Below are 26058 nucleotides of genomic sequence, written 5' to 3' on the forward strand. Positions count from 1 at the left end.
TGGCATAGAAAAAGCCGGAAGCAGGAGCCGGAGTCAGTAGTATATAGCATATACTGAGCGGCATTTTCTCTCATGTACATGCTTAGGGGTCACTATCACTACCTTTGTGGCAAAGGTTTAACCCGTTAATGACCGCCAATATGCATTTTCACGGCGGCCACTAATGGGCTTTATTCTGATGCATATGCCTTTTCACGGCGCTGCAGAATAAATTTGCGGCGCCGTGCAGAGGGATAGCTACCTCCGGGTAGCTGAGGGCTTGCAGCACTGTCTGGGGACGTTGTTTGCGTTCCCCAAACCGTTGATCGCCAGTATTCAACGAATACCAGTGATCGTCGTTACAATGTATGCAGTCTTGTAAATCAGCTTTTTATCTCCTCTAACCATGAATGTTTGGTGAGAGGAGATAAAAAAATGACTTGTTAGGCCCCCGCTGCCAGCGATTGTGCCCCCCACCACCCAACCGCCGGGAAAAAAAAGGAGAATGGTGCTCATATTAGCTGTAAGTGTAAATCAGATATTCTGCCTGTAAATAGAAACTGATCAGGGACCGTTATAATTGATTCCTGATCATGTGGTCACTGTGATATACCTATCACAGTGACCATAGTCTCATATTTACTAAATACAGCACAGGATTTGTGAAGTTTCCCTCCCTCCCCTCACTGTAGTTGATCTGTGAGAGGAGAGAGAGAGAAACTATACAAATCATGTCCTGTTTCACTGTGAAAAACACACCAGATATTCACGTTCCTATTACCCGTAATCCCGTTCCTATTACCCGTAATCCCGTTCCTATTACCCGTAATCCCGTTACTATTACCCGTAATCCCGTTACTATTACCCGTAATCCCGTTCCTATTGCCCGTAATCACGTTCCTATTACCCGTAATCACGTTCCTATATTACCCGTAATCACATCCCAGATTAGCCGTAGTCACCCCAGATTAGCCGTAGTCACCCCAGATTAGCCATAGTCACCCCAGATTACTCGTAATCACCCCCAGATTACACGTAATCTCCGTTTTTTCTTATTACGCTATTAAAGATTTTAGTTTTTTTGTTTGTCTTCTAAAAAAAAAAGAATAAATTAGAAATACAAAAAAAGTTATTATTGTAGCGAAAATGAATCGCAGAAGCCGCAGAATGTTCTCTGCAGAGCAGGCATACGCCTGCTGTGCTCTAGCAGTGCCGGGTGCGATACGGACACTGCGTCAGAAGCAGAACTTAGCTCAGAAAGCGACACAAGTTCTGCTTCTGCCACTGGACCCCCCAGCCCTATGGTGGTGACGCAGCTGTCAACGTTGAAGCGTCAGGAGCAGGGCCTAGAAACGCAGTCCCTCCCACAATGTGGGATCCTGCAATTGCTTTCTCCCCCCAAATTTTGCCATTTATAGCTACTCTAGGCATCAACGCAGATGTCTAAAATTTTACTCCCTATAATTCTTTTCATTTGTTTATAGGTGATCAGGTCCTGGAACTAATTGTCCAGCAGACAAATTTATATGCCAGGCAATGCCAGGGGATGGATCCTCACAACAGTTTCTGAAATATTTTTTGTTTTGGGAATTACCCTAAACATGAGGATAGTAAAAAAAACTTCTATCCGCTCCTGCTGGGCTACCAGCGCCATCCACAGCAGCCCTGTATGTGCAGCCGTTATAGCCCGAACGTGCTATGAATCAATAATGCGTTTCATGCATTTTTCAGACAACTCACTAATCCCCCCTAGAAGTGACGCAGGCTATGATCGTCTTAAGAAATTGAGAACCCTTATCTCTCTCCTAAGTGACTCATTTTTTAATTTATACACCCCAGGCCAAAAACTAGTGGTAGACAAGTCCCTTATGTCCTTCAAGAGCCGTCTATCCTTTCGGCCATTTATCCCCTCCAAAAGAGCCCGATACGGCGTAAAACTTTATAAGGTGTGCAAAAGCACAACGGGCTGCACCTGTGGCTTTTTATGTGAGGGTAGGGACCGCCACTTTAATCCCCCAGGATGCCCAGAGGATATTGGCATTAGTGGGAAAATTGTCTGGGAACTCATGGTGCCATTCCTACAGAAAGGGTACCATGTGTACACCGACAATTATTACACCAGTGTCCCTCTGTATAAGTCCCTCCATGCTGCTAGTACAGGGTCCTGTGGGATGGTACACAAAAATAGAGCTGGCTTCCCTCAACAACTGGTGTACAGGTAATTAGAAAGGGGTGCGACACTTTCATTTGCAGGTGACCAGTTGCTTGCTGTCAAGTGGAGTGACAAAAAGGAGGTTTACATGCTGACTACCCTGCATGAGGACACCACAGGGGCAGTGAGAGAGAGGAGAGCTACCTCTGATGAGAGGAAACCGGTCTGCGTGGTGGACTATAACAAGTTCATGGGGGAGTCGATCTATCAGACCAGATCTTACAACCACACTTGGTCAAACGCAAAACTAGGGCCTGGTATAAAAAGGTAGCGATCTACCTCATACAGATGACTACTTACAATAGTTATGTGCTCTATAAGACCCAGGGAACGCTCAGTTTCCTCCAATATCAGGAGAAAATTATAGAGCACCTCCTGTTTGTCTCCCCCGCACCTGGAGAATCCTTAGTCAGAGCAGGTCAAAAGGCTCACTGAGTGCCACTTCCTTCACCCCATCCCTGCCACTAAGAACCAAAGATACCCCCAAAAGAGATACGGGGTGTGCAGTAAACATGGAAGGAGGAGGGATTCCCGGTTTTACTGCCCTATGTGCCCTTCAAATCCAGGCCTGTGCAACTACCCCTGTTTTTGAGATTTACCACACCGTTTCTCATTATTAATTTTATGTATCATTTAGGGAAAACAAAAAAGGTTGGGGTGGGGTGGGGAGATTCTTTTTAGGGAGTCAATTTAATTTATTCATATTTTTTGTTTTGTTTCTGGGTTTCCCAAGGGAGGGAGGGATTCTCATGGGGAGGGGGAGGTAGTAAAGTGTATTTATTTCCGACTATAAAACTAATTTTACCCCTTATGATTTTTTTTATACAATTCTTGCACAATTGAATCCAGGACTTGATCACTCACAAATGAATACAGTTTATTGTGCAGGAGCCCACATCTGTCTATTCAGAACATGGACCCCACAAGTGTTCTTGAAATAAAAAATGTGGGCATTGCATTTATTAGTGGATAATTCCACTAGCCGCACATGAATTAGTAGGTCGAGCGTTTTAGCAACGATAACAAGAATAAATTGGGGATGTATTTCCTTTTTCTTATGACTATGTCCTGCCACATACGGCTGTTACATTCCTAATTCTGTACCGTGATACGGGCATGATATTATTTTTTGGGGAAAATCTCTAATAAGCTGTTCCTTATCAATACACCATGGGCTTTGTTCGTTTTGTTCGGGTTCTTACTGGACGTAGTACACCCGACAATTCTTCTGGAAATACTGACATTATTTTGGGGATTAGTGATCCTTTACTGTTCCTATAGATGGTTTTGGACACTGCCCCTTTATATGTACTCTAACCTATTGGTTGTTTTGTGCACATAGCGGTTCCTACCTTGCCGGGCAGGGGCCTGTTATGGTGTACCGCGTCACTTGGCACGTTTGTCCCTCATTTAGGGATTGATGGTGCTAAAGAGACGTTGTACAACCAGGTTTATCTTTTTTTGGTGTTTTTTTCAAAAGTGCTGCCAAAATAGAGTAAAGAGATGGAAATATATATTTAAGAAAAAAAATTGTACAGTATGTGTGTACATATGTGACATATTGCAGTTCAAAATAGGGAAAATTGTTAATTTTGACAACATTTCTTCAATTTTTGTAGTTTTTAATTAATTTACGCAAGTCGTATCCCCTTGATCACTACTTTATCTCTCATATCCCTTGATCACTACTTTATCTCTCATATCCCTTGATCACTACTTTATCTCTCATATCCCTTGATCACTACTTTATCTCTCATATCCCTTGATCACTACTTTATCTCCCATATCCCCTTGATCACTACTTTATCTCCCATATCCCCTTGATCACTACTGTATCTCTCATATCCCCTTGATCACTACTTTATCTCTCATATCCCCTTGATCACTACTGTATCTCTCATATCCCCTTGATCACTACTGTATCTCTCATATCCCCTTGATCACTACTGTATCTCTCATATCCCCTTGATCACTACTTTATCTCTCATATCCCCTTGATCACTACTTTATCTCCCATATCCCCTTGATCACTACTTTATCTCCCATATCCCCTTGATCACTACTTTATCTCTCATATCCCCTTGATCACTACTGTATCTCTCATATCCCCTTGATCACTACTGTATCTCTCATATCCCCTTGATCACTACTTTATCTCTCATATCCCCTTGATCACTACTTTATCTCTCATATCCCCTTGATCACTACTTTATCTCTCATATCCCCTTGATCACTACTTTATCTCCCATATCCCCTTGATCACTACTTTATCTCCCATATCCCCTTGATCACTACTTTATCTCCCATATCCCCTTGATCACTACTGTATCTCTCATATTCCCTTGATCACTACTTTATCTCTCATATCCCCTTGATCACTACTTTATCTCTCATATCCCCTTGATCACTACTTTATCTCTCATATCCCCTTGATCACTACTTTATCTCTCATATCCCCTTGATCACTACTTTATCTCTCATATCCCCTTTGTCACTACTGTATCTCTCATATCCCTTGATCACTACTTTATCTCTCATATCCCTTGATCACTACTTTATCTCCCATATCCCTTGATCACTACTTTATCTCTCATATCCCTTGATCACTACTTTATCTCCCATATCCCCTTGATCACTACTTTATCTCCCATATCCCCTTGATCACTACTTTATCTCCCATATCCCCTTGATCACTACTGTATCTCTCATATCCCCTTGATCACTACTTTATCTCTCATATCCCCTTGATCACTACTTTATCTCTCATATCCCCTTGATCACTACTTTATCTCTCATATCCCCTTGATCACTACTGTATCTCTCATATCCCTTGATCACTACTTTATCTCTCATATCCCTTGATCACTACTTTATCTCCCATATCCCTTGATCACTACTTTATCTCTCATATCCCTTGATCACTACTTTATCTCCCATATCCCCTTGATCACTACTTTATCTCCCATATCCCCTTGATCACTACTTTATCTCCCATATCCCCTTGATCACTACTTTATCTCTCATATCCCTTGATCACTACTTTATCTCTCATATCCCTTGATCACTACTTTATCTCCCATATCCCCTTGATCACTACTTTATCTCCCATATCCCCTTGATCACTACTTTATCTCCCATATCCCCTTGATCACTACTGTATCTCTCATATCCCCTTGATCACTACTTTATCTCTCATATCCCCTTGATCACTACTTTATCTCTCATATCTCCTTGATCACTACTTTATCTCCCATATCCCCTTGATCAGCCCATGGACAAGACTGGCGCTGTTTCTGGAAGAAAGCCTCCATGTTTTTCTAGTCTCATACAACCCCTTTAAAGAATTTGTTATCTGGGTAATAATAGTCATTGACATTCAATCACAGTTTCAAGCAGACACCTTGATAGATCTTGGGACCTGATTTTATGCAATGTCATGAAACTTTAAAGTTCCTACCCAACCAATTACATTATCTACATTTCATAAATACTTGTTTGAATGGCAGGGTTTCCAGAAGGGCCTCACCTTCAGTTATGACTTGTTACTGCATAGAGGGCGTTCTGCAAAAGACTCCTATATGTTAAAATGGGAGGGAGAGTTGGGTAGCTCATCTTCCTCAGAGTAAGGCTATGTGCACACAGAGTTTTTTGCAGGCGGAATTTCTGCCTCAAAATTCCGTTTGGAAGTTTGAGGCAGATTCTCCTCTCCCTGCACGCTGATTTTCGCGGCGTTTCTTGCGGCGTTTTTCGCCCGCGGCCATTGACAGCCGCGGGCATAAAACGCAGCGAAATACGCTTTCTCTGCCTCCCATTGAAGTCAATGGGAGGTCAGAGACGTAAACTCCTGAAGATAGGACATGTCCCTTCTTTCTCCCGCGAGGCGGTTTTAGATGCCTCCGCCTCCCATTGAAAGCAAAGGGAGGCATTTTCGGGCCATTTTTGACAAGTTTTGCGGCGCAGTTTCCGCATCAAAAAACTCGTCAAAAAACGCTGTGTGAACATAGCCTAATGCATTAAAGCTGCTAACTAGATTTTTAAGTATTCTAGATGCATAAACCATATTGAGCTAGTAAAGAAAATACATTTAAGGTGGTACTTACCACCTTCCAGATATTCATATTTTGTTGTGGGCAGTTCCAGTACATGTTGGAGAGGATGTGGAAATAAAGGCTCCACATTACATATGCCCAACTATATGTTTACTATGGAGATAAGTTTTTCAAGTGATCTCTGAATTTTCTGGTATACAACTTCAGGGGTCCCCAGAGCCGGCTATACTGGATTGACTGTATATATGCGGAGACACAGTATGTATTGGATTTGTTTTACATTTATTTTATTGATGTCACTCTTTAGGTTTTCCCATGTTGGGTTACCTTTGGGCGCAGGCCCATTGCTGTATTTTACTTTCTATCTTTGTTTGAAAAATTGTAATAAAAATCTTATTGATTTAAAGTTCACTTATGTAAGTCTGTTCACGGCTCTAAGAGAACTGGCCTGAAGATTGAAATTCTTGTTGAGGTTTCAGTCAATACTAATAATAACTGTATTGACTTCAGTCCTGGTGATGATGGCAATTTATTAATTGTAACGATAAGCCTGCCATGAAGGAAGTATATTTCAGGTAATATAAGTGTATATTAATATGTGCTGCAACATACGGTATATTTCAGCGAGACGTCCAGTGTGTTTGCCGTACTAAATGGGTTTTTGTTTTTATTTTGCTAAAAGTTACTTAGTTTTTTGTATAAGCCAAGGATAGGTATGGTGAAAACTGATATTGTAAGTATGGGTTAGATATTGTAATTATGGGCTCAAACCTAGTATTTTGAAGGAGTTCTCCGGGCCTAAACATTAATGGCCTATTCTTAGGATCTGTGAGCACTATGAGCAGCTGTGTCTAATACTGCAGCTCAAAACTTCTATGCCTGTGTAAACAATGAAGGGGAAGCAGTGCGTCACAGAAGCCTCCTCATTGTTCTCGGGTATAAATGTTGTGGGGATCTAAGTGGGAGGGGATTATAGCGTCGAGGCCACGTATTTGTGGCATGCTCTATACAAGTCTATGGGAGATACAAAAATAAAGTTAACTAACTCTGCAGTTTCCATCTCTTCCATAAAATGTCGCCCATAGTGTATAATGGAGCTTAGAGAATTGGGGACATTGGACCCCATTCTCGTGATTTCCAAAATTCACCCTATTTAAAAGGGTATGCTTAGAAGGCATGCTGTTCACAGGTTTAATATCCTGTACTTCCCTAATCCTGGGTGACATACCCACTGAGCCATTACGGAAACATTCCTGCCTATGCCATTATGGAGGTTTGTATAGAAACAGTTAGACTGGTGCTCTGCAGCCCCATAGAAATAAATGGGGCTGACGAGGTTCCCAGGAACTGCAATGTAAGCCCATTCTCTTGATCAGTGGGGGTCCCAGCGGTCAGACCCGCTCTGAAGAGATATTTATCACCTATCCTGTGGATAGGTGATAAATAATGATTATGGGAAAACCCCTTTAATCTATAAAACTCCCACCAGTCTAAGAGGCCGTGAGAACTAGAATTACACTTAAGAAGACTCTTATGGATATAACCCACTTGACTGGTTTTCCCTCCTTCAGTGGTCTTAACCCCTTTTCTCCTATTCTTGTTTTCTTTTCACTCTTTTAAGAACTTTGTACTATTATGTAGTATTATTTTAAAAAGTTGCATGAGTACAGCCGTATACTCCTTTGAGTTCAGTTCTGCTTTACTGATATGTTGTCTTGCTAAGAAATAATGTATTTCACAAGTGATCCTTTAACATTTTCTTTCTAATGTATTGAAGTATATCGTGATTCTGACATGCTTCTATTAAGCCCTGTTTAATAAGAATACAAAGATGGCAGACCTGGGGGCCTTCATTAGGCCCCCAGGCTGCCATGACAACCATCAGCACCCCGCGATCACATTGACGGATGTTGGGAAGGGATTAACATCAATATCTTGATTTCATAAACATTAATCCTGACGTTCTAAATATGACGTTGCAGTTACAGCAAATCGAGCTATAATTCAACTCAAGTCATAATTAAATAAACACATAATGTTGGATAATATATAATTTATTGGATGGGATAAGATGTGAAACATGAACATCACAGCGAAAAACACCATTCGCATAAGTACTGTAATTGTTGAATTGCCATAGTCTGACATATTATTTAATAAAAGTGGTTGAACACTTTAAAATATGAATAATTCAACAATACTGCTTAAAATCTGTAAAATGCTGGATAATAGCGTCACCACGGAAACATATGGACGCTCTAACAATATGAATAGTAATTATTGAAACTTTCATGGCTATATACAAATACATTCCAAGCCAGATTGACAGACATGGCCACCGAACTGAGAACCAACATGGAACCAACACTTCTGTCCAATCAAGAGACCGCTATGGCCATTCAATTCACAAGGCAAGCGTGACTCTCCATGGAGAGAATTGACAGACACGGCCTCCAATCAACGACGGTGGGTTTGGATGACACGGCTTCCAAGCCACAGTCAGTTGGTGTTTGTCTGTTTGTATGCATCTGGATCGCGTGGCCAAAATAGCCACGTCACCCAGCGCATACCTGTGACAGATGGACACATTATTAGGCTAGGTCACAAGGGATAGTACCTTTCTCCTGATAGGGTGGCTGATACCTAAATAGGAAGCATCAGCCAACAAACCGTATCATCGACCCTGTTGTTTGCAGGTACACTGGAGGACGCCGTTCTATCGGGTTAAAATCTCACTTTTAATCACCTGCGTGTAAAATAATGTAGCCTGTTATACTCAGCTACAGCAAGGTGTTACAGCAAGTTGCATTACAAATGAATAATTGGAATAAATACAATGGTTCAGTGGAGGGTTTGGCCCATATATACAAATACAAAATGGCTAATATAACTATACCGCGACCCTTTTAACACAAGTCATATGTTCAAATAGTTATATATGAGGTAGACAATTTTATTTGGACTATGATTAGAACTCCCCTGCATGGGTGTTTAGCAAGTGACATGCTGTTACACTGTGTTTAATAGCTTTATATTCTTGCAACTAATAAGGTTCTGTCTCCTTTATAGCTGTGGGATGCACTAAGTGGAAAATGTGTGGCAACTCTGACTGGTCATGAAGATGAGGTTCTGGATGTTGCATTTGACTCCACTGGACAACTGGTTGTCACAGCCTCAGCTGATGGTAAATTCTATTGAAAATATTAGGGAGGGTTTTATGCCTTAAATAGTGGCCTTAACCCCTTCCCACTTTGGCCACTTTTGACCTTCGGGACAGAACCTCATTTTTCAAATCTGACATGTTTCACTTTATGTGGTAATAACTTCAGAATGCTTTTACCTATCCAAGCGATTCTCAGATTGTTTTCTCGTGACACATTGGACTATATGTTACTGGCAAAATTTGCTCGATACATTCAGTATTTAATTGTGAACAACACCAAAATGTAGCGAAAAATTGCAAAAATGTGCATTTTTCTAAATTTAAATGTATCTGCTTGTAAGACAGGCAGTTATAACACACACAATTGTTGCTAATTCACATCCCCCCATATGTCTACTTTAGATTGGCATCGTTTTTTGAACATCCTTTCATTTTTCTAGGACATTACAAGGCTTAGAACTTTAGCAGCAATTTCTCAAATTTTCAATAAAAAAGGCGATTTTTACAGGGGCCAGTTCAGCTGTGAAGCAGCTTTAGGGCCTCCTTATATATTAGAAACCCCCAATAAGTCAACCCCTTTTTAAAAACTTCACCCCTCAAAGTTTTCAAAACAGCATTTAGAAAGTTTCTTAACGCTTTAGAAGCTTCACAGGAATTAAAGCAAAGTAGAGGTGAAATGAAAAAAAATTTATTGCAGAAATTCATTTTTAATCCATTTTTTTTTTGTAACACAACGTTTTACAAGAGAAATGCAACTCAATATTTATTGCCCAGGTTCTGCAGTTTTTAGAAATTTCCCACATGTTGTCCTAGTGCGGTAATGGACTGAAACACCGGCCTCAGAAGCAAAGGAGCACCTAGTGGATTTTGGGGCCTCCTTTTTATTAGAAAATATTTTAGGCACCATGTCAGGTGGTTTGAAGTGCCCTTACGGTGCCAAAACAGTGGAAATCCCCCATAAGTGACCCAATTTGGGAAACTAGACCCTTTAAGGAAATTATCTAGGGGTATAGTGAGCATTTTGACATCACAAGTTTTTTGCAATGAAAATCTACATTCTTTCAAATACAATGTAGGTTTAGCTAATTTTTTCTAATTTCCACAAGGACTAAAGTAGAAAAAGCACCGCAACATTTTTAAAACATGTGGTCATAAACGGCTGTTTGGATACACAGCAGGGCTTAGAAGGGAAAGAGCACCATTTGGCTTTTGGAGTTTAAATTTAGCAGGAATGGTTTGCGGAGGCCATGTCGCATTTGCAAAGCGGACACCCACGGCTGATGATGCTGGCTCAGCTTCTGAGCCGGAAGCTGAGCTGGCGCCATCTTGCCCATGGTACCGGAAGCCTTTTAGGCCCCGCCTCTGAGCGGGGCATAGGAGGCTTCCATTGCTGGTAGACCGGGAGGCCAGTATTATGCTATTGCATCCACCGGCAACCCAGCAATCACGTTGCTGGGGTGCCGGTGGCTAAAAACCCCTCACATGCTGCGATCTCTATTGAACACAGCATCTGAGGGGTTAATCGGCCGGATCGGAGGCTAGCTCCGGTCCTGGCCGTTACATCAGGGTGCCAGCTTTAACATACAGCTGGCACCCATCGGTGATGGTGCTGGCTCAGCTCCTGAGCTAGCTCCATCACCATCACGTGCAGTTACGTGGGAATGCGCTAACACACTAGTGCCCATGACGTAACTGTACGTGATTTTGTGGGAAGGGGTTAAAGGGACTGTGCCATCAGAAAATGACCTATTGTTTAAATCAAGTAAAACAATTTAAAATAATTTTTGGTGATTTTTTTAATTTTAATTTTCTACATCATTGTTTATATTAAAAAAATAATCCTAAAATTCAGCAGTTTTCCCTCTGGCCACTGAGCCTCATAATAGACAGACACTTCCTGTTCTGTAGAGATCACGTCTCAGCAGTCATCTCATTATCATAACTGGCAGAAATACAATTAAAGATAACAGCTCTATATAGATAACACAGAATCCACCATTGACTATAGATGATGGACACGGCTCCCCTCCTATCCCTTCCTGCACTATGAACTCTGCACAGGTCACAGAGCATGCCCAGAAAACTCTGCTATAGAAGTCAATGGATCAGCTCCAGACTATTGTTTCCTGTGGTCCATGTGGCTGCTGTAAAGCATATCTCTAGATTTTGTTAACCGTAGCGCAGGCAAGACGGCTGCCCCCATGATCATGTACAGAAAATAGAATAAAAAAAATTTGCAATAAAAAATAAATAAAAACAGATTTCACTGACTTCATTTTGTAAGAGGAAAAAAGTATAAGCAGTACATTCCTATATACAGAAAAACTCTGTATCTACAATTGTCCCACATTGAAAAAGTATGCTTAATATTTGTGTATCATCAAACTGACTTTTACACAGGAGAAATCTTGGAGGTGGAAGGGTTACTGGTGCCTCATCAATATCACCAGTATTTTTAATAGATTAGGGCACTTTGGAATTGTCAACTACTACCTATTGCAACCAGCACATACAGTGGAAATGGTTCTTTTGCTTGAGTGCCCAAGGAAGGACATTTATAATCTATCCACAGAATAGGTGATAAATGTCTGATCGCTGGGGACCCCACTGCTAGGACCCCACTTATCACTAGACATGGGGTCTCGAGCCCCTGTAATTGAGGAGTTTGAATGAAGTGGTGGTCACGCATGCGACCTGCAGCTCCATTCAATATCTATGGCTCTGACTGAAACATCCGAGTACAGTGGATAGGTGATAAATGCCCTTCGTGGGACAACCCCACTGATTAGCCATGTGAAAATTTATAATGAGCTTAAAGGGGTTGTCCACTCAGGACACCCTTGTCCATAAACACTTTTATGGCCACTGCAAGCAGCTCTCGCTCTGGAGATCTCAGCTCAACCATGGTTGCCTATTCACTTTAACTACTTCATGGGGTCATGCCAGCAGCCTTCCCCAGCTATAACCAGCAGCTAAACCCCCTGTAACAAGGAAAGGGGGATGGGCTAGGAGGACAACATCTTTAAAACCGGTACATTTACATTTCGTATAGCAGAAAAATAATGGCCTAGTTTACAATATTACTATTGACTTGTAGATACCTGACTGTAAACTTTGTGAAAGCATCAGAATACATGGAATTCTGGGCAATGGATGCAATACTCTGCAAACAAATTCATTATGATCTCTATACAATTTAATGAAGTGCTACAGCTCAGTGACAGCTTGAAATATTCCCGATATCTACAGCTGGAGCAGCACTGTTATCTCTCTGAGCCAGAATGCACTTTGTCCAACATATATCACTAAAAACAAGGTCACAAACTGGAGCAATCCACAAAATAGCTGATTCCTGGACGTAGGAAGAGGCTGAACTATAAGGCTGACGTGCTGCAAGGCTCTACATTACAAATTCATTACAGCAATGCTAATACTCACATTGTACATTCCTTACTTTACATATTGGAAATATTAAAAGATATGTATTAACAGTATAGAAAGGGCATATATATATATATATATATATATATATATATACATACACCAGTCCTTCTGCATGAATTAGAATATCATCAAAAGTCAATTTATTTCAGTAATTCAATTCAAGAAGTGAAACTCATGTTATATAGATTCATTATACACAGAATGATCTATTTCCAGCATTTTTTTCTTTTAATGTTGATGATTATGGGAACAGTTACTGAAAACCTAAAACTTAGTATCTCAGAAAATTAGAATATTATATAAGCCCAATTTCAAGAAAGATTTTTAATACCGAAATGTTGTCCTACTGAAAAGTATGTCCAGTATATGCCCTCAATACTTGGTCGGGCTCCTTTTGCATGAATTACTGCATCAATGTGGCATGGAGGCGATCAGCCTGTGGCACTGCTGAGGTGTTATCAATGCGGCGTGGCATGGAGGCGATCAGCCTGTGGCACTGCTGAGGTGTTATCAATGCGGCGTGGCATGGAGGCGATCAGCCTGTGGCACTGCTGAGGGGTTATGGAAGCCCAGGTTGCTTTGATAGCTCCTTCAGCTCGTCTGCATTGTTGGGTCTGGTGTCTCTCATCTTCCTCTTGACAATACCCCATAAATTCTCTATGGGGTTTAGGTCAGGCGAGTTTGCTGGCCAATCAAGCACAGTGATACTGTAGTTATTACACCAGGTATTAGTACTTTTGTCAGTGTGGGCAGGTGCCAAGTCCTGCTGACAAATGAAATCCGCATCTCCATAAAGCTTGTCAGCAGAGGGAAGCATGAAGTGCTCTAAAATTTCCTGGTAGAAGCTGCACTGACTCTGGACTTGATATAACACAGTGGACCAACACCAGCAGATGACATGGCTCCCCAAACCATCACTGACTGTGGAAACTTCACACTGAACCGCAAGACACTTGGATTGATGCCTCTCCACTCTTGCTCCAGACTCTGGGACCTGGATTTCCAAATGAAATGCAAAATTTACTTTCATCTAAAAACAGGACTTTGGGCCACTGAGCAACAGACCAGTCCTTTTTCTCCTTAGCCCAGTTTTGTTTTGATTAGCTGATTAGAGTGTGACACGATGAGTCTACAATCTTTTACCCAATATTAAAATTTTCTGAGAGACAAAATTTGGGGTTTACATTAAGGGTATGTTCACACGAGGTCATTACGTCCGTAATTAATGGACGTATTTCGACCGCAAGTACCGGACCGAACACAGTGAAGGGAGCCGGGCTCCTAGCATCATTGTTATGTACGACGCTAGGAGTCCCTGCCTCGCTGCCGGACAACTGTCAACTGTAATAATGTTTTCAGTACAAGATAGTGGTCCGGCAGCGAGGCAGGGACTCCTAGCGTCGTACATAACTATGATGCTAGGAGCCCGTCTCCCTTCACTGTGTTCGGTCCGGTACTTGCGGTCGAAATACGTCCGTCAATTACGGACGTAATGACTTAGTGTGAACAAACCCTAACTATTCGCCATAATCATCAACATTAAAATAAAAAATGCTGGTAATCGATCCCTCTGTGTGTAATGAATCTATATAATATATGAGTTTCACTTTTTGAATGTAACTACTGAAATAAATTAACTTTTTGATGATATTCTAATTCATTGAGAAGGACTAGGTATGTATATATGTATGTATGTATGTATGTATGTGTGTATGTATATATATATATATATATAAAATGCAAAGCAAGGTAGAAGCAGCACCGTGGCAAGAAACCAAAACTGGCTGGTGCTATGCTTCAAATAATGAGGATTGACCTTTCCCCATATGATGTATAGAAGAATAGAGCACGGAAGCAGCACTCAAAGCAAAAAATGTGAAGTTTATTCACCCAGCAAATGCAACGTTTCACCTCAATGGGAGCATTCTCAACGTTTCATTTGCTGGGTGAATAAACGTCACATTTTTTGCTTTGAGTGCTGCTTCCGTGCGCTATATATATATATATATATATATATATATATATATATATATATATATATATATATATATACATGCATCTATAGCCCCTATAATCATATACAATGTAAATAGCGTGATTCATGTATATTACTCTGCATTTATCTCTCTCTGTCTGAGTCAAGTGCTTCTCAAATGTTTATGGTTATTACAGACAATTTCCAGCACTTTGCTGATAGCGGGACCAGGAAAGCTTTTCCAGGGATTAGAATTTGTTCCGCTGATCTTTGGCTAAAGGCTAGGATTATTTGATACAATCATCAGCCATTGAAAAAAAAGTGACATCTGGGTTTATTAGACTTCTCACTTTATACTTTGGTCTGGAAGTGTTCAATTTATATCTGATATTTCTGTTTTCAACAGGGACAGGGAGAGTTTACAATGCAGCTAGCAGGAAGTACTTAGCCAAATTAGAGGGACACGATGGAGAGATTTCTAAGGTAATTTTACTTTTTTGTAATCACTTAAAGTTAATCTCTGTTGATAAAATCGAAATTTAGTTCTTGCCGAGGTTAGGATTGATCTACAGTGCATTCGGACAGTTTTAAGACCCTTTCATTTTTCCACATTTTGTTATTTTGAGGCCTTGTACTAAAGTAATAAAAAAAATTCTATTTTTCCCCATCATTCTGCACTCAATACCCCATAATGACAAAGTGAATACAGAATTGTAGAAATTTTAGTAAATTTATTAAAAATTAAAAACTCAAATTTCACATGGACATACCGTATTTTTCGGACTATAAGACGCATTTTTAGCAAGAATAAATCTTGCTAAAATGTCCCTGTGTCTTATAGTCGGCAGTCAGGGGACCCGGCAGTCTCTGACCGCTCTTTACTTAACCCCTCCCTGACCCGTGATGTGCCGGCACATCATGGAGCAGGGAGGTGATGATGTATGGAGGGGGCTCACGCGCTGAGCCCGCTCCATACACTGCAGGTGTCAGCTTCTGACACGCTGCACTGACGGCTAGGAACAGTGATGGCGCTGTTCCTGGCCGTTTAACTAGTTAAATGCCTTTGTCAATAGCGACTGCGGCATATATAGTGGTTTTCCCATGAAGGACATTTCGGACATATCCACAGGATATATCCTAAATGTAAGATAGATGCGGGTCCCACCTCTGGGACCCACATCTATCTCTAGAACAGGGCCCCCTAAGCCCCGTTCAATCTTTCCCGGCTCCGCTGTCTTCCGGCCACTTCCTGCTTACATGGTCGAGTTACGGAAACAGCGTTACTCGCTGAGCTACGCTATTTCCGTAACTTCAGTAGAACTGAATAGTAGTTACGGAAACAGCGTAGCATGCTACGCTGCTTCTATAACTGCCATTTACTACTATGGGAGTTACGGAAATAGCGTAGCTCAGCGAGTTACGCTGTTTCCGTAACTCATCCATGTATTGCAGTGTATTGTACCAGCGATCTAATGATCGCTGGTTCAAGTCCCCTAGGGGAACTAATAAAATGTGTAAAAAAAAAAGTTAGATACATTTTCAGGAGTATAAAAAAAATGTAAAAATAAAAAATTCATAAAAATATTGGTATCGCTGCATCCGTAAAAGTCCAAAACTATTAAAATATGGCATTAATTGACTCACACCGTGACCAGTGTAAAAAAAAATTAAATTTAAAACCCCAGAATCGTTGTCTTTTGGTCACCATAGCGCTAAAAAGAATTAAACAAAAAGTGATAAAAAAATCGTATATACCCAATAAATGGTGCTAATAAAAGCTACAGCTCGTCCTGCAAAAACTAAGCCCTCACACCGCTCAAATAATGGAAAAATATAAGTTATGGCTTTCAGAATGTGGTGAAACTGAACAATTATTTTTTTTTTAACCAATAGTTTTTTCTTTGTAAAAGAAGTAAAATATTAAATTTTTTCCTATTTTCTGTTGTCTAAAAGCTGGGTGCGTCTTATAGTCAGGTGCGTCTTATAGTCCGAAAAATACGGTAAGTATTCAGACCCTTTGCTATGACACTTGAAATTTAGCTTTGAGGGCCTCCCATTTCTCTAGATCATCTTTGAAATGTATCTACACCTTGATTGGAGTCCACCTGTTGTAAATTCATATGATTGGGCATAATTTGGAAAGACACACCCCTGTCTCTATAAGGTCTCAAAGCTGACTATGTATATCAGAGCAAAAACCAAGTCATGAGGAGGAAAGAACTGCCCATAGAGCTCAGAGACAGGATTGTGTGGATGCACAGATCTGGAGAAGGGTACAAAAAATGCCTGCTACACTGAAAGTTCCCAAGAGCACAGTGGCCTCCATAATTATTAAATGGAAGAAGTTTGGAACAACAATTACTCGTCCTAGAGCTGGCCGTCCCACCAAACGAAGTAATCGGGGAAGAAGGGCCTTGGTAAGAGAGGTGACCGAGAACTCAATGGTCACTCTGGCTGAGCTCCAAAGATCCAGTGTGCAGCTGGGAGAAACTACCAGAAGGTCAATCATCACTGCAGCACTCCACCAATCTGGGCTTTATGGCAGAGTGGCCAGAAAGAAGCCTCTCCTCAGTAAAAGACACATGAAAGCCCGTCTGGAGTTTGCAAAAAAGCACCTAAAGGACTCTCAGACTGTGAGAAACAAGATTCTGTGGTCTGATGAAACCAAGATTGAAGTTTTTGGCCTTAATTCTAAGCGTCATGTTTGGAGGAAACCAGGCACTGCTTAACACCTGCCCAATACCATCCCTACAGTGAAGCATGGTGGTGGCAGCATCATGCTGTGCGGGTGTTTTTCAGCAGCTGGGACAGAAAGACTGGTCAGGGTTGAGGGAAAGATGACTGAAGCAAAGTACAGACATATTCTTAATAAAAACCTGATCCAGAGTGCCCTGGGTCAAAGGTTCACCTTCCAAAAAGCACACAGCCAAGACAACACCGGAGTGGCGTAGGGCCAACTCTGTGAATGTCCTTGAGTGGCCCAGCCAGAGCCCTGACTTGAACTCAATTGAACATCTTTGGAAACTGTCTGTCCACCGACGGTCCCCATCCAACCTGACTCAGCTTGAGAGACTGTTATCACTGCTAAATGTGCTTCAACTACGTACTAAGTGAAGGGTCTGAATACTTCGGACAATGCAATATTTTAGTTTTTACTTTTCAATAAATTAGAAAAGATTACTGACATTCTATTTTCACTTCGTCATTATGGGATATTGAGTGCAGAATGATGGTGAAACATTTTAAATATTTTTTTATTTTAGAACAAGGCCTCGACATAACAAAATGTATTATAATTGAAAGGGTCTGAAGACTTTCCGAATGCATTGTATGATCCCCTCCTCGCGGATAGGTGAAATGTTAGATCAGTGTGGGTTCAACCACTGGGATCACCACCATTTTCTACAATGGGGTACACGCGTCTATTTCCACCGGGACGGCTGTATTGGGGAGAAGTTGTGACTGAGCATGTGGGCTGCTACTCCATACAACTTCATGGGAAGTACAGGAACAGCTGAGCGAGCTGGGGATAGGGGACAGACGTTAATCCTTCTGGAGATGAAGTAAAGGACACCAACCGATCTAACATCATTTCTTTCAAAGGCTCTATTTACAATGCATCAGAGGAATCCATTTGACGTATACCTCTGACAAATGCCTCCAGTGTATGCAACTGTATGCCATATAGTTGTATACGTCTCCCATAGGCCACCATAATAAAAACACCTACTCTGACACACAGGATCCAGCTGAAATCGATCACATCTAAGTTCAACTGAACTGACGGAATCGGCTTTGACAAAACGTTACAGCTTCTATGTATACAGGATGCATAGAGGCTGTATTTTAAAAAGTTGAAACTTTTTTTTATAAAAATCTATTTTAAAGTTGTTTAAAAACACATAAAACATTGATTTATTAAAAAATAAAATTATTTCAAAGGTGTACATGGACTTTAGGTTTGACCTGTAAAGCTGCCTTACTTATAAAGTGACTTTTATAAAGTGACAATATTTATAATGTGCATCCTTTGATCTCATTCTTGAATTTCTTCTGAATCACTGTAACAGTCTCATCTCCTCGGCCGTTGTCTGTCTATTACGGGATTTAGCAGAGCTTTGGGATCTCAATAAATTCTTTATTGTTTATCACAGTTGAACCTGTAGATTGCAGTTTTCCTGAGCACTGATGATTAATAATGAATGTATGTAGAAGTGATATTGGCACCTCTCCAGCCTGCACAGGTTTGATAGATGTGTTCTGGGACGGCTGTAGAACACCCACTGCTCTCACAACACAGTTATCAATAATTCATGCAGAATGCTGGCTACCTCTCCTGATCAGTAAACAGCGCACATGTGAGACAGGACTCCTCTGCTTGTATTACTTGTAAATTAGCTATACGTGGAGGAATGAGCGGAGCCTCTGGCACACTCTGGGATGCTTATGAAAGCAGCTATGGAGCAACCACAGAGACGTATAAATAAAAGCTTTGTCTAATTGTTCTTTTCTTTCTTGCTGTTGGGTAGTTTAACATTTGAAGCGGTAAATAAAATACTGGAGAAATACCATGAAAAGGTGTTAGCACAGTAAGGCTGTGTTCACACGACCTATTTTCACGCGTAAACGAGGCGTATTATGCCTCGATTTACGCCTGAAAATACGGCTCCAATACGACTGCAAACATCTGCCCATTCATTTGAATGGGTTTGCCAACGTACTGTGCAGACGACCTGTAATTTACGCGTCGTCGTTTGACAGCTGTCAAACGACGACGCGTAAATTGACTGCCTCGGCAAAGAAGTGCAGGACACTTCTTTGCAACGTAATTTGAGCCGTTCTTCATTGAACTCAATGAAGAGCAGCTCAAGATTTACGAGCGTTAGACGCCTCGCATAATGCGAGGAGGAGCTTTTACGGCTGAAACGAGGCAGCTGTTTTCTCCTGAAAACAGTCTGTCATTTCAGCTGTAAAAGCCTCTCATCGTGTGCACATACCCTAACACTTCTGTGCTATAACCCTGAAGCAATTAACATTTGCAAATATAAACTCTTTCAAAGATGGCTAGACAGATCTGTCTGTCTATATAACCTAAAGTAGAAGATGCCAATAAACTAGAAGTATGAGAAAATAGAAAAATACTTTATTGAAGATAAGACATGAGTATACAATGATTAAAAAAAGAATCCATAAACCAACAGGTTAAAAAAGACATACAAGCCATGCAACTTACAGGGTAAATAAGCCATGTAGACATAAAAAATGAATAAATGCCTGGTGGCATAACCTAGCACTGGATATGTCTGCAAGCTATATGCTGCCCTAATAGTTACAAGTAATGAAAGTGTATGCCATGTAAAATGGTCTAAGAATGAGTAACCAAGTGCGTATAAATAACACGGCAGAGAAATAGACAATGCTGAGGTATAAAAAATGTTCACAACAGGTGATGACAATTGAACATACCCATATTAAGTCCAGGCTAAAGTGCACAGCGAGATCTGTCTGTCTGTCTGTCCATCTACCTACAAGGAAAGACACGCTTTAAATAGCTTCATGGTGAAGATGGGTGCAAGGGATTAAAGGCGGATTTACACTGGGCGATTATCGTGCAGACAAGCGTTCATATAACGCTCATTGACGATAATTTCCTGTGTAAACAGGGCAGGGATCATCAGATGAATGAGCAAACGCTGATCATCTGCTGGTCGTATCGTTTTAGAAAAGTGAAATATTATTGTTGTCAGTAGCACATCTCCCTGTGTAAACAGAGAGAAGCGCTGCCAACATGATAATAATGTATGTGGACGAGCGATCGGAGTAACGACCACTCATCCTCATCCATAGCTCTGTTTGACAGTAGCAAACTAGCGCTGATCAACGATGTCTCGTTGATCGGCGCTTGCTGCACCCGCCGAATATCGGCAGGTGTAAAAGGCCCTTAAGACGATGATTCTGGTACAAGGCGCATGGATGAATAAACCACTGCTTTAATGAAACTTCCTGGAGTGCTGCGATTTCTTCATGATCTATCTATCATCTATCTATCTATCTATCTATCTCATATCTATCTATCTCATATCTATCTATCATCTATCTATCTATCATCATCTATCTGTCTATCTCATATTTATCTATCTATCTATCTATCTATCTATCTCATATCTATCTATCTCATATCTATCTATCATCTATCTATCTATCTATCTATCTATCTATCTATCTATCTATCTATCTATCTATCTATCTATCTATCTATCTATCTATCTATCTATCTATCTATCTATCTATCTATCTATCTATCTATCTATCTATCTATCTATCTATCTATCTATCTATCTATCTCATATCTATCTATCTCATATCTATCTATCTCATATCTATCTATCTCATATCTATCTATCTATCTATCTATCTATCTATCTATCTATCTATCTATCTATCTATCTATCTATCTATCTATCTATCTATCTATCTATCTATCTATCTATCTATCTATCTATCTATCTATCTATCTCATATCTATCTATCTATCTATCTATCTCATATCTATCTATCTATCTATCTATCTATCTATCTATCTATCTATCTATCTATCTATCTATCTATCTATCTATCTATCTATCTATCTATCTATCTATCTATCTATCTATCTATCTATCTATCTATCTATCTATCTATCTATCTATCTATCTATCTATCTATCTATCTATCTATCTATCTATACACAAAATCCAGCAGCACATGTGTCCAAGCTCTGAGTGACAGACCAAAGTCCCAGATACACAGAAGTCAAAAAATGAGCAGCTGCTCATTTTTTGACTTCTATCGATCTACCCATCTATATGTTTTTAGACTCGTATTTCAGAATCCCATTGATTTTAATCAAGAGGTGGCAATCGCTTTGCTGGATAAGAGTACTTGCACTCAGTACTTTGCATGAATTCCCCTAATAGATTAAATATTTGATACCGTAGGACAAGTCTCTTCAATGCACTATTAAAAGCCTATTGCACAGATAAACCAAGAATATAAAAAAGAAAGTAGTAGGAAAATTTAGCATATTGGCTTGTGTTAAAATCCTTCAAATCGCCCTCCATTATGTTTTCAACTTCCAATAGGACATAGCAAAATACATTGTAAAGGATATGTCATCATGCAAGCAGCACTTGTATAAATGTATATTGCATAATAGTCTTGTACAGCTTGTCCTTCGCATTAGATCAGAACTAATTATAGCAAATTAAATAATTTAGTCAGATTGCTAGGTGAGTGAGGGTCCTAATACATGGCTCGATGTGGGCCGTGTAAATGAGCGCTGACCACTGAGACAGCTCGTTGATCGGCACTCGTTTGCTCCTTTCACACAGAGCAGTGATTGCTTATCTATAGGGACGAGCGATCGTTACTCCAACCCCTCGTCCCCATACATTTTCATCATGTCGGCAGCGCATAACCCTGATTACAAAGGAAGATGTGCTGCCGACAAAGATTTTTAATTCTGCATAGATCAGCCAATGAACAAGCGTTTTCTCATTCATCAGCTGATCGTTGCCCTGATTACACAGGGCAATAATCGGGAACAAGTGTTCATATGACCACTCGTTTGCCTGATCATTAGCCTGTGTAATATGGCCTTAAGTTATAGCTCTTACTATGTCATATTGCATTGTACTTTATCTGGATTTCCTAGAACTTCTTTCTTCATATCAGACACCTTTACATTGACCCCTTGTTCTTCTCTGTTCCAGATCTGTTTTAATGCTCAGGGTACCCGGATTTTAACGGCTAGCTCTGATAAGACAGCACGCCTCTGGGATCCGCACACAGGGCAATGTGTTCAGGTTCTGGAGGGGCACTCGGATGAGATTTTCTCCTGTGCTTTCAACTATGAAGGAAACACCATTATTACAGGTAGGCTTGCCTATAAATTCAGTGCACATAATAAATATATATATATATATATATATATATATATACATACATTGTAATTCTGCAGCAGGAAAAGTACTGGAGGGGTGTATTTCTCTCTGTTTGTTGAGAGGGGTAAGATAAAAACCTAGTTTGCTAAGGCTTTTGTTCAATGTGTGTTCTGGAACTGGATTTCTATGGAATGGAAGTTAGGTTCGGCAGTAAGACCTGTCATTCCCTTACCTGCCCCAGTACGGGCGTTACCCGAAGCCCAGGTAGTTCAGGTGAAGACACTGGGCTCAGTACTCCGCCATAAAAGCTCTGCAGTTAGTGCAGAGAAGGTTAGAGACTGGGAATCGACACAAGGATAGTGTGGAAAGCCTGATCCAAGGAAGAATGTACTCATAGTTAGTTTATAATAAATGAGAAAACCTGCTGCTTAGTTAGTGCCCAGATGGGCCAGGCCGTGCCGGACAGTCTCTATCCATGGCCCACTGTGCTCCTAGGTGGCATTTCAACTAGTGCAGCTTACGGGTCGCTGGTGCTGGCGGGCAGTCCACGTGGGGAACGGCAGATGTAGCGCGTCACGTCTGGGTACGGGGCCCAGCATCTGTTGTAGGGCAGGGATTTTTCTTCTGATTGGCATCCATCGGTGGCGAACAGGATTGCCGAGCGCTAAATAGGTTGGCAGTGGGGTAGCCTACAGTATGTCGGAAGCAGGAGATGCGTGAGGCGCCGACCGATCTGAGTTCACCGGAGCCTCCGACCCGGTATTCGTCTGGTGGAAAATAGGGATGCAATCTGTTTGGTGGTGATGAGACGTACTTTTTTCATACTTTTTTTTTTTCCTTGTGTTTCCTCCTTTTTTGTTTGTATTAGAGTTATAAAGACTCAATTAGAGAACCTGTAAGGGCAAAGTAGAGATTGTGGAATTTGTAAAAGAAAATGACTCCCCTCCTACCAAAAGCCTGTTTGTCAGTCCAGCCTGTGCTATTCTGTTCCTGTAACTCCTGTCCTCCTCTCCACTGATTTTCTGTTTGGATGCTGCGGCCAGTGGGATGGGATTGGGGGGCGGGGACCCCACTCACTGAGTAGTTTCTACCCTCCTGGCTAGTAAGCAGAATGGTCCCTTCCAATATCTATCTTAGAGTTTGGGATGCATTTGCCAGGTTTGTTGGTGAGGATCCAAATCCCCTGGGGTTCTTATTATTGCTTTTACCTTAGATGTTCTCCAAGCCAGTCTAGATAAAAACTTTAGCCCAAGTATTCTAAAAGGTCAGATATCGACCTTTTGCTTCTTTTTTAATGTCAGATTGTCTGACCAGCCCTGGGTGAAAAGATGTATTAATGCATTCACCAGGTTATATCCCTCAGTCAGATCAGTGGTTCCATCCCTCCGTTTGACCTTATTGAAAGAATAAATGCTTGATCCGCCTGCAAACCCTAAGAAAGTTCTTCTTGTTAACAATTTCTTCTGCTAGAAGGTTGTGTGAAATCCAGGCCTTCTCAGCCAATGTCCCTTACACTAGAGAGAGGGTAATGTTATCATTTCCTTGCTTCTTTCTAAAAGTGGCATCAGATTTTCATAGAAATCAGGTGGTAGTCTTATCCTCCTTTTGTGCCCGCCCCACAAATCTTAAGAGGAAAATGTTGCCCCTAGATGTGAGTAGGTGTCTGATCCGCTAGTTGTTGCTGCTCCAGGGTAGATGTAACGGCTCTAAAACTTCCACTGGGTCCATTAGCTATTCATTTTGCCTATGTGTCTTTTTCCTTTGATCAACCTAAGGGTTTTCAGAACCCACTCAACCAGAGAGATCGAATGCATCTCTTGCCCCGGAAGCTCCCGTTGTACCGCTATCAAACATTAAAGACTACAGCATTAGTTTCATGCAGCTCTTGCCTTTGGGAGGAAAGTCCTGCAGTCAGTAGTCCATTCCTAATTATTTTCCTAATTCAATCTTGCATGGGAACGATTTTTAACCCTGTTTTTTTTTTACATTTAATTCTTTACCTTAAGGTATGCTTTTAGTTTAGGGTGAATAAACCCTTCTTTACCCAATAAATAGTAATTAAAAATTTTTGTAAGAAAAGGAATGTTTTAAAGATGAAGGGAAGTTAATTTACTGTATTTGGTTCCCTCTCTTTTTGTATAATTTAGCTCTCATTCTGTATTGGTTTGGGGGCATTTATCCTATGCTTTTTCTTCTCATTCCTCGGTTTTTGTCTCGCCCACCAATTAGGTGTGGAGGGGATGTGAACTTTTTATTTACTCGGGTGCTGTCATGAGCTCCAAAAAAACAATAGGCAACATGGACCATTATACAAAATGCTGCTTACAGACATGAAATCTGCTCATTTGAATATAGTCCATGCTATAAACAACAGGAAGCAAACTTTATTCATCTATCCTTTTACTTATCGGAAATGTATCCTAAATATACTGTATATTATTGTTACAGAAAGTTATGTTGTTACCAGTTGCTGTTTTATTCAACTAATACTGTGTTTTACAGGGAGCAAGGACAACACATGCAGAATATGGCGTTAGTTCACCCTTCCATGCGGACTGGATTATATTCTGGGGTAGCCAAATGTGTTGGACATAAGGAATGCCATACTAATTCACCGACAGTCACGACCTCTCTGCCAATTGTGTCACATTTAAGTTCACAAAGTGTTCCAATTCTTAGGTTCTTATCATTGAATATCCATCTGAATCTTGTTTATTGAAATGAGTTCTGTTTTAAATTTGGTTCTGTTTTTGTATATTGACATTGTGACTTTACATAGTTAACGGTTTTATTTATTAGCAATAAACATTTTTCATGAAATCATTAGTATTTGACCTTCAGCATTCATCACAAGCAATTTGCAATGCTGGACAGCATAGCTATATATACTCCATATACTGTGACTTCTCTGTGTGAATTATTCCTGTATAGTGAAAGCAGTGTGCAATAAATGCTATACTGTGACATCACAGTGTGCCTTTTCCCAGCATTGTGACATAGCTATATGCATTATTCATGTTCAGTGACATCACTGTGTGCATTATTCCAGCACTGTGACATAACTATATCTATTAATTATGTGCACTGACATCACTGTGTGCATTGTCCCAGTATTGTGACATAATTATGCGCATTACTCTGTGCAGCGACATCATTGTGTACATTGACTCTAGTCTGTCACATCACTTTGTACATTGTTTCTGCACTGTGACATATCTACATGTATTATCCCCTTACTGTGACTCACCTTTGTATGACTCTCAGTTCTTCAATTACAGAAGTTGAAAGACATTGCTATAGTGGCATAGCTATAG

The 26058-nt window shown here is 40.6% G+C and overlaps 1 protein-coding gene across 1 annotated transcript in view; it reads left to right on the top strand.

Moving 5' to 3' along the window:
• Nucleotides 1–25564, top strand: part of DAW1 (dynein assembly factor with WD repeats 1) — a 58002-nt gene extending 32438 nt beyond the window's left edge. Inside the window, exons 10-13 of the mRNA XM_075863924.1 lie at nt 9310–9424; nt 15229–15305; nt 22574–22736; nt 25247–25564. Coding sequence (XP_075720039.1) covers nt 9310–9424; nt 15229–15305; nt 22574–22736; nt 25247–25281 — 390 coding nt within the window. The 3' untranslated portion in view covers nt 25282–25564. The remainder of the gene's footprint in view (nt 1–9309; nt 9425–15228; nt 15306–22573; nt 22737–25246) is intronic.
• The last annotated feature ends 494 nt before the right edge of the window (nt 25565–26058 follow it).

This window comes from Rhinoderma darwinii, chromosome 4 (assembly GCF_050947455.1).
Source record: "Rhinoderma darwinii isolate aRhiDar2 chromosome 4, aRhiDar2.hap1, whole genome shotgun sequence".
Lineage (NCBI taxonomy): Eukaryota > Metazoa > Chordata > Amphibia > Anura > Rhinodermatidae > Rhinoderma > Rhinoderma darwinii.